General features: G+C 39.7%; 1 protein-coding gene across 1 annotated transcript in view; it reads right to left on the minus strand.

Annotated features, from left to right (window-relative positions):
* lmx1bb (LIM homeobox transcription factor 1, beta b) overlaps positions 1-351 on the minus strand; it is a gene marked incomplete at its 5' end in the record, with an annotated part of 47,366 nt that extends 47,015 nt beyond the window's left edge. Inside the window, one exon of the mRNA XM_083673378.1 lies at positions 210-351. Within this exon, the coding sequence (XP_083529504.1) occupies positions 210-351 (142 nt within the window). The remainder of the gene's footprint in view (positions 1-209) is intronic.
* Between the last annotated feature and the right edge of the window lie 13,104 nt (positions 352-13,455).

A 13,455-nucleotide genomic window follows, 5' to 3' on the forward strand; every position in this document is an offset into this window, starting at 1 on the left:
ATATAGCAATGCATATGAGCCATGAGGACACGTCAAATATACACAGATAACGCTGAAGGGCGCACTGGCGTTTGAGCTTTCAGAATCTAGCCTTAGTTTATTTCTTACAACTTTCGATGTGTTGTGTGCATCAGTAGGCTACTCTTTCGAGACTCTTTCGAGATTACAATACTACTAGGCTGAGATGCAGATAACAGACTGGGACTCACCAAGCATGACTCCAAGGGTAGCTTGCCCAGACCGTAAGGGATGATCTTCAATTTTAATACCGTCCAACATCCTTGAGTACTTGGATTGATTTCTCGTCGAGAAACAGCGTTCCAGTGACTCGGGACCTGTTGCAATATCCATAACAATGTACTGTCAGACTTTTCTTCTCCTTAAATCTTAAGCCCACAATATTTGCTGAGACTACGTGCACATACACACATATAGGCTATTCAAAAACAATGTGTGTTCCGAGATTGCTCCCTCTGAAAAAAATAATATGAATGTCGGCGTCGCACCGGTTAAAACCGACACTTGTGTCTGTCCTAAACGGAATCTGAGTATGTCACAGAGCAAGATGCGACAATAAACCTGACAAATACTCTCAGTCACCTGTTAATTTAGACTGAATACGTCTAGGCTATTATCCTCTTGTTTGCACCCGCGTGGTCAAATCGAATCTTATGGTGAATCCTTGTTTGCGTATGTTTGTATCTATCAAGAAAAACAACAACAAATCCCAAAAATATCAGTGAAATGTTCCAATAGTAACTCTTCAAATAGTTTGCCCCTCGGATCCCTGCAGTTTGAAAATTCTGAGACCGAGATTGAAGCGAATGGATCCTCCCACCCCTCCGTCGTCGCGTCACTTTTTTTGACTATTCACTGACATTGGGATGCTATTGGTGCACAGTGTAGTGCACTCTACAGAGTAAAACTATGAATTCCGCCCTATTTAGAGTCAAGCTATAATGACGATAGAAAGAAAGAAAGTTATTATTATTAATAATGAAAATAGTCATGATAATAATAATAATAATAATAATAATAATAATAATAATATAGCCTAGTTGTAGCAGTAGCCTAGTATTATTATTATTATTATTATTATTATTATTATTATTATTGTTAGTAGTAGTAGTAGTAGTAGTAGTAGTCATAGTAGGCCTAGTAGTAGTAGTAGTAGTATTAGTAGTAGTAGTAGTAGTAGTAGTAGTAGTAGCAGCCTAGTAGGCTATAGCCTATTAGTAGCCAATGCTGATATTGTGATATTGTCATGGCTGCAAGATTTGTGTCCATAATGATAAACGGACTGTAGGATTCTTTAAGAGTTGTCTGATTGAATGGATGTTGTGCCTGAAAAACTAGAATTTCCATTTCTTTGCCTTCTATTTTCTCTCTATCTCATCGTTCACATAGGTTGGAAAAGCTTTGAAATCAGGTATTGGACCATCACGCTTTAGACGTTCACAAGCTTTGTGGTATTGTGTCCACTACTACAAAGACTCGAACCTACTGACCCCTACCACCCATGCACCTGGCGATGGGTGGCGATAACTGAGCACCGTGCGGCTTTGCTGACGGTGAGAGAGGCCTACTCTCGACTAACATCCCCGAGACACGCGAATCTATAGATATATCGGCATACAGACATAATGATAGCATTCCTCCATTCCGCTAGAGTGACAGAACGAAACGCACATTTAACTTCAGTTTCCATCCGAGTGCAACAATTCACAGAAAAATAGCAATGAAAAAGTAGGCCTACAGGACTGACGTTGTTGACCAATTAATTTTGCCTATACCTTTCGTAGACCTATGTTATAGTGATATAATTAGCCTATATTATAGCCTCTAAAAATAATTTAACATCGGTAGGCTAACCTAGATGAGAAATGGGATTTCTAAGCGCCTACTGTGCTTTTGCCAACACCTAAATCCATGGAACAAATGTAGCGTTTAATGCATAGTCTACATGCAGGTCAAGTTGCATTGCCTTTGATACCATTCATCTAAATATTAGATTGTGATACAATTTGCCCAAGAACATAAACAATTGTGAATCAAACTCAGATATGGGCCTACGCAATTTAAAATCAATTACTTTGCCCTCACATGTCACATTGATACAATTATGCTATGTTGTGACTTATCATTACAATCACAGTCGGCCATTCCTTTCATCTATGTTTTTTTTAATGAATTGCACGTGTCCTCAGTTGTGACAGATCCACAGGACTTGAAACCAGGTTTCTTTGGGACATGGTGGCATGGAAAAGCAATCATTGGAATCAGTAGCTTAATGATATTCGAGAATAGGGCTAATCCACCAGAACAACTATTTTCTAAATTATTGCATCTCAAACAAAGACGCAATAGATGCACTTCCAAACAAGAATACGTTCAACATTTGTAGCCTATAATGAGTTAGTTAATACACCAATATGGCGTGCGGTTGTACAGCATTTTGCACACAAAACACCCTAAATGTTTGATATTTTCAGTTGCCTGCTAAGGTGAGGAATGTAAGACCGAGAATCGCCCGTAGCTGAAATCACCGGGCGCTATAATTCGTCATGCCTCCCCTTCAGCTTCACTCCAGAGATGCCGTGTCTCGGAGGCATTTGAACATTCAAGCGGCCATGAGAGATAGCCTACCTGTTCTCAATCTAACACCCATGTTGTCTTTTTTTTTCTACAGCACACCACAAATTTAGTATGGATTAATATTGTTCCAGACACGAACACATTATTTTATTGCAAGGAAAACGGCACGTATATTTAGACATTTGGGTGTTACATGGTGTAGGAATTAGAGAGCCCTCAACTTGATGGTGCTATCATCAAGCACAACACCATGTATATGAGAGGGAAAGACATGGGTTGGAAAAGACGCCCTCTGCTTAAGTTAATTACTCAAATCGGCTATTATTTATCGCCCCGTGTCTAAATCCGAAGGATAGCTTAATGTCAGTGAAGTCAAATAAATCCTTCATCAAACTCAAACCGACTTGTCAGCGAATGGAATGAGACGCCTATATTGTGTACATTGTTTAGCTTAAAATAGTTATATCAGGTGTTAGGCCTAATAGTTTATTGCATTTAACCAACATTTTCCAAAGCAGTATTCCAAAGCATAAGTTGGGAAAGACCTACATATAGCAAAAGGCCTATACTATAAAATGACATATGGTCTATGTTTGGATTATAAATCGATATGTATAGGCATGTATATTGTATGTTAGACTGACGCATGGTGTCAATTGTGCAGCTGCATTTCGACCGGTAATAGGCAACCGGACGATAAAAGTTCACTTTCACATCAACAATGTAACAACAACAACAACAACAACAACAACAACAACAACAACAACAACAATAATAATAATAATAATAATAATAATAATAATAATACGAATACAATAATAATAGTACACATGAGAATAACAATAATAATATAATAATAGTCATCATCATCATAAAAACATAATAATAATAATAATAATAATAATAAGAGGAAGAAGAAAGCAATTAGCCCTACAATGTGACTCAGGAAGAATGACATCGAATTTAAACGTGCTTAAAATAATGCAGGCTATACTTTGACAATAAATGAAAGCCACATTATTGAACAAAATAAGAAATTATTACGTAACTAATATAGACTTGTATTGCATACATGTTCAGCTATATTAATAAAGGAAAATAACTTGGCCTATGTAAATGTTTAAAAGCTTATCCCATATGTTACCTCGTATCCATACGTGTTCTTGATATCCTTCGTGGACCATGGAGGAGGTGAACTGTAGCCTACTTTGCAACGCTCTTCCTTGAAAGACACACAATTGATCCTTGATTTGTTAACGATGCCCTCTGGCGTTCAAAAGACTAACTGCTGATGTGTATATCTGTTGAAAAGAGCAATTGTCATCCCCTTCAAAGTATTACGGATTACCGTATACGATATTCAAGCATATTGAATTTGGGCTGTCGGCCTATAGCCGTGAGTTTACGTGTCGGTTCTCTTAAATAAACTAATGCACCACGGCTCCCATTTTGTTGAATGTCTCTTTTGGCGGGTTTTACCGGACCTAGATTAAGCCTAGAGTCCTAGACTAAAAAGCATCTTCAATGGAAATGTTTCCATTGAAAGTCTGATTTAGTCCAGCACTAGGCTTAATCTAGGTCCGGGAAACTGTCCCTTTACATTTAAAGGTATCAGGCAAAGGTATGCGGTCATATTTAGTAAAACATTTGAGATAATATATTATGGCCAATAGAAATAGAATTAGAGTTACGATCAATATAGACAGCATGGCCCTGAAGGATTGGCCAGTGGAGCAGTGGGTTATATGAAAGTGTTTTAGAGAGAATAACATACAGAATAGTATATACACGCATAGCCTATAAGTATAGCATCAAAGTATAAACGAGCTGCCATTTGGATCTTATAAGAACAATTTACTTGAAAATGTAAGCATATTGAACAAACTATTAACAGTTATGAAACAGAATGCTACTTACATATATAGGTCAAATGCAATATCAGGAAGTCAATTGCTATCTCAGTCAATGCAGTAAAGGTATGGGTAGAAACTGTCGAATAGTAATAAAACAAATGCTTGGCTTTTGCCTGAAGCGTTTAATGGGCCTCTACATGAGGACCCTTCCCCCTGCCCTCTAAGAAACTTAACGCAGCAGGTGTGTTGCATGTGCACCTTGGGGAAAACTCCCAATAAGTATGTTTAGAAGCCTGTGTTCATTATAACAACCCATTTCTATTGCATCCATCGAAAAGGTAAGAGCTTATTGTTAGAATGCAATGCATGCAAGCTCAAGTTCAATTCGTCACTGGCATGTAACGAACAGCATACAGTAAGCCTATTTCGTTGTTGACCTGTAACGTGCGCCACGTTTAATCAATATAACGAAATACATATCCCCAAAATTATTTTCGATTTTTGATGCTAATTTTCACAATATAAAACATAGTTGTAAGCTTATTGCCCCAAAAGTGGCAATTTATGCAATTTGTATCGTTCCTCGATACCTCGATGAATGTATATTATTTATTCTGAATTAATCGTTATTCTGTTATGTAAATAAAACAAATTGATTTCAGACTTTAAAAAAAAAGGAACAAAACAGAACAATATAGACTTAATCACAAATAATTAGCTATGGGTATTTCTTAGTCGTCACATAATCAAAGTTTAACATTAAATTGACGAGGAAATACAATTCTACATTCTATCATTAGGCTACAATATGTATTTTTTCAATGGGGCACATTTTTGTTATTTATTTAAATGCCAGTGGACGGAGTGTGAAATTTGCATTCGGTCACAGGATTTCGGGGTCAGGACATCTTTCATATTAGCTCTGAGAACCTTTGTAATTTCATCGTCCAGAAAAACCCACATAGCCTACCATACATTTTTAAGAATAAAACATTAACACAACTTTATGGGTTGTATATAACTTTCGTATGACTTTATGCCTTAATGTAACTGTATGCCTATATATGTTATAACATACGCTGTTAACAAGCGTATTCTAATGAGTAGTTGAATTTACATAGGGAATACGATGTTTTGAGGTTACTGATTTGCTGTTCTTATTGTTATATTTTATTATAATTATTACTTTTATCATTGCTGTTGTTATTAGTAACAGTTGAACACCTCAATGTGATTATCAATGCTATCTAATGAGGTTTAACTTTAAATACACATTCTAACTTGGAGAAGCATTGCCATTTATTTACTGATAACGTACACGTTAACGCACCTATCTTTTGCGTTATACTAGTGGAATAACCATGTAACAGGACCATACATGCATTGTTTGTATTTTCTTGGAGAAATAACAGTGGTATTTAACTATCTGTACATATCTGGTTCAAGGTATTTTTTGCAGGGGTTATTCTTTAGTAGTTACTCTGTATTGCTAGCTATGTAATATAACATATTACCAACAACTACAATAAAGGTGTGCAGTAACAAGTGTGAAGTCTATTATATATTTACATCTTCAATAACTAGCTGCTACACCAGCCTGTATATGACCAGTCTTGAATCTTTTAACTGACTATGTATGCTACGGTAACTAATTGAATTGTGGGAGTTTTTTTAAATGATGTAGCAGGTTACCTAGTACCACAGAATGTATGTGGCTGCCCTTACCAAATGACCTGTATTCATGATTACCAGGTTACTACCAGGAGACTAGCACTTGTTGAGATATTCAGCAACAGTATCAGTGCTGGATTGTTGCGTTTAGAATGATAAAACTGTCAAAATAAATGTCAAGCTTTTGAACATGGTTGTGTCCTGCTTAATGTGAATGTGTACACATGGAATGTGTGCATGTTGAACATGCAGATATCCTTCTTGGGTAAAAACAATATGAAATGCACTGCACTTCACAAAGAGATGCATAACAATATTAATTTGCCTGCACACAAGATCATCCTCTACCAAAATATAATTTTGAATGCATTGTGAGATTATACAATATCTCAGCAAAAGCACAGCTTATTTTCCTCTTACAAAACATGACACAATGTAGTAAGATTACCAGTTTTGCCAAATATTCCTTTTCCACTGTGGTGCTAAAGTTAATCTAATGACAATAGTGCAATATTGTTACATTTGTTAGCACAAACAAAATGATTCTACTGTCTGTATATATATAATTCTAAGGTACTGTATTGTAAATATCAAATATGTTTTTCTGGGTTTTAAATACCAAGGCAACAAACTACTGCCTCCAACCACCTACAGCTGATCTAAAACACTGTAGTGTTTGTAGTATAATGTAGTATAACTTATAGGATTATAGGAGCAACCATTTATTCTACAATACACTAACTATATTTGAAATACATGTAAATCCAGGAAATAGTATTACAAAACATTGACAATTGCTTAAATGTTCACATAAAATATACATAATGAACTCATCCTAGTGAAAAAGCTAACCCCTTAAATAATAGCTTACAACAGAGACATACAGTAAATTGCAATGGAGGACTTTGATGGTTTAACTCACTTTGATCTTTTAATGAGTGTTTCTCAAAACCTTTTGCTCTCCATGATGCTTCTTTGAAAGCAAGGATAAAAGCTCTCTTGCAGTCTTGTTTGCTCTGCACAAGATATGGTTTAACATCTTAAACCGCTGCTAACAACCAAAAGTAGTCTGAGGTACAGAGCACTTGACTTAGGAAATATCATACAAAAATGTCTACAAGGTATTTGATTAGGTGTTTGTTTTTCTCAACTCTCCCCTCCTGACTTCTGAAGCCCACACCTGGAGCGTCAGACAGATTAGTATCCTGCAAGGGTAGCGGTTACCCTGCAATTCAAGCATGAGCTGTTTGATACACAAACATCCCAAACTTCAAAGTACATCATTTACTTAATTAATCATACATTAAGTTTGGCAATAAGTAGTCAAATAAAGCACAGAGACATTCATTGTCATAAAAGTCTAATGAAAAGTTACTTTAAGTTAAGTTACATTCATATGGCAAGGATGGGTCATTAGATGTGTATGAGTGTCTCTCAGTATAGAAACTGTATGCAGCACAGACAAACAAAGAACAGTGTGATGTAATGATCAAATCCACCACACCAGACCCTTTATCTAAGAGAGAGAGAGAGAGAGAGAGAGAGAGAGAGAGAGAGAGAGAGAGAGAGAGAGAGAGAGAGAGAGAGAGAGAGAGAGAGAGAGAGAGAGAGACATCTGTAGCTCAGAGGCTCACTATCAGAACTACAATGATGCCCCCTGCTGGAAAATAAAATCCTTACACAGGAGACCCCAGAACAGCATTGAGCTGGAGTTAGAAACTTTTCAAACCATTTCTAATTCCAAGTGGTAGATCCACATTTTTAAAATGACATATCTTCATTTCATCTGCAATGTCTCAACAGAGCACTAAACCGATCATCTAAATGCGCTGTTTACAACATTACTGTGAATAATCTTTCTTATGGATTGAACAAGTTGTAGTGATAGGACTATTTCTTAGGAATCATCATTAAACTTGACATCTGTTATTAGAACATCACTTAATGCCATGCAATCTGGCATATTATTGCCATACTTTGGAAGTATAAGGACAGTTGGATTGCCAGTAAATGATTATCCTCCTATTCTGCCATAACTGCCGTTTCATCAAAACACACAGAAAATGTGTTTTGGAAATGCCTATTCAATATATCAAACAAGTTTTTTTCCAACAAGTTTTTTTCCCCGAAGTCCTCTTCCAAACGATATATCTAATATAGTAGAAAGCAGATCAAAGATGGCAAAAGATGAAACATGCTGTCAAACCCAGCAATCTCAAACGCTTTGTATTCAGGGAAATGGGGATCTCCTTCTCTCCTCTGCTTTATGTCACATACACAGGGCATTGTAAAACAAGACTGCATCCAGACAACAACTGCACAAACACATGGAGAACACTCAAAAAGTACCAGACAGTTTTGCACTGTAACAAAACTACATTTCTTTTTAGGCGTTCTGCATGCAGTATACGACTTTACCTAACTGGTATTGACCATTGTCTAGAAACCATCGTTGTGGCATGGAGGTATCCATCTGGCATGTGGATATTACTTTAACCAAGAAACATTTAGCATCTGAGGTAACTGCTGAACATAACTGCATAAAGAACCAACATCTGGAGAAGTTAATAGGCCACATAGACAGGGGAGTTGTGTCTGTGAGTGGGAGATGATAGAAAGGGCAGAGCAGAGACTACTTCAGCTGAAACAATAGAGAACATATATGTTCAAGCTCCATTTAAATACATGTACCCAAAATGGACGTCAATAGTCTAAAGAAACACGTGAAAACTGAATGTAAAAAGTTGGATTCAGATGTTTTTTCAGCTTCACTTCTCTGGCAGTGGCTAAAGGCTCTCAAATCAAACAGGATTTACAATGCCATACAATGCCTTTCATCGGATGGCTGTGTTGTTCGTACAATTCGTCTCCAGAAAAAGAATGTATCCCTTGACAAAAAGCAAGGCTGCAGGAGGTTTGTAGCATGATTTTAGGATATGTGCCATTTACAACAGCCGTATACAGATTTTCTCATGTGGGATGCATAAATTCTCTGTGCGCTCTAAATTACACGTGCCTACAGACCTTGTGGCTAGAGCACTGAAAGCAATTCTAAATAGATCTACAGACTCCTAGCTGTGTCATATACTGCCATGTAGCTTAAGGACTCCTGAAAGCTGATGATAAACACCAATGGAGAATCCATTAGAGAGCTTCTTGGAAAAAAAAACTGACGTTAATTACACACACACACACACACACACACAGTATCACATGCAATCGTTTCACACACAAGTTATGACCTTAACGATTGCACTAGTCCGAGTAAGATGAGAAGTAGTAGTAGTAGTAGTAGTAGTAGTAGTAGTAGTAGTAGAAGTAGTAGTAGTAGTAGTAGTAGTAGTAGTAGTAGTAGTAGTAGTTTTGTGCATATACAGTATGACACCTTTTCTGTCATTATCTGAGGAACAGGATAATCAACAGAAGTACTTACTACTTCATTCCCCCTAGAAACAAGCTAATTATGTTTTTTTTTTTATACCAATAATAGGCTTAAGTAATACGTTTGGTGCCATTCAGACGTGCATAAAATACATACACAGCCACACCTCACGATTCTTGTGCAGACCACGGGTGTACCACAGAGTGCGTGTGTGTGTGTGTGTAGGCTATGAGTACTGTATGTGTGTGTGTGTGTGTGTGTGTGTGTGTGTGTGTGTGTGTGTGTGTGTGTGTGTGTGCGTGTGTCATTACAAGGCTGCACTTCAGAGAAGAGGTAGAAATCCACCAGATGTTTTTCAGCTGGGTGGATCTGGTAGTGAAGATCTAGACAGCATCTGTCACATGTGAGCATTTCCAATCTGTCCTGAACATTAGGCAGAGTACACTAAAAACCCCTCTCCATAACTAGACGTACGTGCTGCTCCGTGTGTGCCGACCACAACCTCTGCATACTGTAGACTTCGCAGAAAGAAAGAGAAAACTCAGAACATTTGCCTTTCAAATTGTAACAGGCCTATTGTACAAACTTAAAAAGAAAACTGCCACAATACATTAACAATACAATGTTTAACAAAGCAGATGAAAACATACCATACCTGACCAACCTTGCAAGACTTTTCACCATTTCTCTCCCTACAATGCCTATGTTAAACTATGAGTAAACCTAGTCTTTATATAGCACACTAATGTTGCATATCAAATTAAATTAGACTTGAATACCTCATGCATGATGAAAGAAGATAGAAATAACTGTACTATACTACACTTTCACCACTGTCACTGTATCACTAAATGAAGTGTGTGACAGAGGAAGCATCAGTGTGTATCCTAGGCAGACCTCTATTTATCACACTCAGAATAAGGCTGTTACCGCTTTCATGGGGTTTGTCAACCTGGACAATATGGACTGTACATAAACATGGGTGTCCTCCTGTGTCTTCTATGATAGTCAGATGATGGATGAAGATCTACATGTATGTGGGGTACGGTCTGGAAGAGTGATTTCTGAGAGAGAGAGAGAGAAAGAGAGAGAGAGAGAGAGAGAGAAAGACGGGGGGGGGGGGGGGGGGGGGCAGGCACTCTGGTGTTTGTCAAGATGAGAAAGCCAGAACACAGAACCGTAAAGTATAATGAATATATTAGTGGATGCTTTTTTCCCCTTACAGGAAAGGCTAATGGGCTAAATGAAGTTATTAGAGCACCCCACCTGGGGCTAAAGACCAGGGCTTTGAACCAGTCGTCCAGTGGTACTCAGGGAGGTCACACACCAAGCAAAGCAACCATCTGTAGACATACATCACACAGCCTCTTGGTCATTAGTTAAATATCAATATGTCACATTTTAGTATAGAGTTCATCTGTTTTCATGGTTATGAATGTACAGTTAAATGATAGTAAAATTGTGTTGTTTTTATGTCACAAACAAATGTGGAAAGCTAATTAAAAGGAAAGTGGAACACACACTGGACAAGTCTGCCTGAATATCCAGTGTAGGTAACCAGCTCTCACAATATGCATGGGAGTAACTGAGAGGAGCATTGTTGATCTCTCCAGTCTGCAGGAATTTCTCTCTGGAAGTTCATGTGCCTAGTTACCACTCTGGCAACCTCCTGGCCTATGAACTGACCCTGTCCTCCCTCTGGGCTTGGCAGGGAAAAGAAACCAAGCCTCCTGGGAGCGTTACAACTAACAAGAAAACTGCTAGGCCAAATCTCGCAGTACAGCCCTGTGTTTTCCCTCTGGACCACTTTCAGCTTAATAAACATCTTAACTGGGCAGCCGTCCCACGGGAGCTGCTGGGAAATCCTATGGGCGGCCGGAGCTCAGGAGCTGGCCCTTTATTGCATCCAGGTGGCGGCGTTAAAAAAAAACGCTGGCCAGCCATAAATGTCCAATAAAATGCATGTGGCACCTCCAGGGGTGTACGGGGTCAGTGCACCTGTCTGTGGAGTAAGTCTCTCCTCTCTCCCCAGGTCCGACCAGCCCGCTGTCCTCCTCCCACTCTCACACACCTCCATCCCCTGGACTGCCGGTCATCTGGTGGCATTAAGTCTCCCGGTGTGACGGTACTGTACCACAGAACATCTCCTCTTCTTCCCTCTCTCTTATCTAAACGGAGGAGTGCTCCATAAGCTCTCACCCTGTGACATAAGGGCCCGACACTCACTCGGTCTCATTCAGAGGTGATAGAGTATGCAGTGTTATCCTGATTATCGTTGTTAAACAGATACAGTATCCGATGATCAGCGTAAATGTGGTACTGTAAAGAGTCCAAATACACAGAACGAGTCTGGCAGTTTTGGTGGTTGGGTTTGTTTGCTAACATCAGTCCGAGCCAATCACATCACCCTTGTTTACGACCGAGTCACACATATGAGGCACATGGCAGCAGCCTCCCTGTATGTGTCCAATCAGAACAGCATCCTATAGGCCAGGGTTAATTAGGCCGCAGGTTCTGGAGAGGTCTGGACACGGCGCGTTGCCCCTTTGATCTCACTTGAAAGGAGTTAATTGATCTCTGTGTTGCAGGCACTTTATGTTGTACTCTCCCAGGAGGACAAAAAAAAGATTCTGACTGGTCATCTCACATATGGAGAAATATCAGAGAGAGGGAGAGAGGGAGAGGGAGAGGGAGAGAGAGAGAGAGAGAGAGAGAGAGAGAGAGAGAGAGAGAGAGAGATCACCTCACGCCCCGCTCCATCCTTACTCAATTACAGTAATGTGGCTCACATGGCCCAGCCGCCGAGGCAGAGTGGAGAGCCGTGGGGGGAGAGGATAGCCCCTGCTCCCTCCGTGAGATCACTCATCCAACCGCTCGCTGAAGTCACACAAGATGGTTTTGATATCCCTCTCCCCCGAGTCCTGTTGGGGCTTGTTAAGGAAGAGACGCGGCGAGGACCACACGTTCAACCGCCCCCCTAAAAGGCTCAGTGGGACATTCCACTACCCGACAACATTCACCACACAAAAAAGACACCAGAGGCCTCCAGGTCAACTGCAAACAATACTAAACATAGTGCAATATCACCTCCCTCTACCATGCATGGTCCTATTAAAATGCACAACTCTACTCCTAATTATAGCAATCTAAATTGCTGTACAGTGTTGTGTGTAACCGCATTTTAAAACAATAACTCATTGTTTTGAAGATAACAAAATCTGTGATCCACAGTTGCCATATACACAGAAGCTATGATAAAAGAAAAACTATTTTGGTGTGTGTGTGTGTGTGTGTGTGTGTGTGTGTATGCTGGTGCTACTGATCAGGCCCTTTGTGCCAGTGGGAGGGGGACATGGTCTCTGCAGAACATCAAATGGAGAAGCAGCCCCATTTGCTCTTAAAGGTACCTTGTTCACATTGGAGGCAGACTTTATCAGTGGACTGCTGGATCACGGTAGACTGGCCTGCCTGTCGTCCCTGCCTACCTTAGCCCTGCTCCTAGCTGCTTCAGACAGGCCTCCAGACATCACTCCCTGTCCCTCGCTCTCCCTGGTCACCACTGGGGAAGCAGGCCTGTCAGAGGGAGAGTGCGAGGCTAAGCCAGTCTTAACACAGCACCTCAAACCACCTCATAAATACTGGCTTCCTCTTCCAATTTCCATCCGGCAGATCCACCTCTGTCTACATGCTTACATACTGCCGCTCCGTGTCACAGTGCCCGGGTGTGAGGTTAAAAATGACCATGCAACATCTGGCCAACTCTCAGAGGGTGGAGCTTTGAAGTGCTGCTCCACAGTTCAACTAAACTTCAGCAAGTCAAGTCTCGCATGTAATGTACTAGTGTCTAAAGAGTTTGCAGTAGGCCTACCGCCAAGACCAGCCAAGTGACAGGGCTAGCAGAGAAGTTACAAATAGAGGCCTTAAAAATAGATCCATAATATGTGTTATGCTTAG

This window comes from Argentina silus (assembly GCF_951799395.1).
Source record: "Argentina silus genome assembly, chromosome: 7".
Classification (NCBI taxonomy): Eukaryota; Metazoa; Chordata; class Actinopteri; order Argentiniformes; family Argentinidae; genus Argentina; species Argentina silus.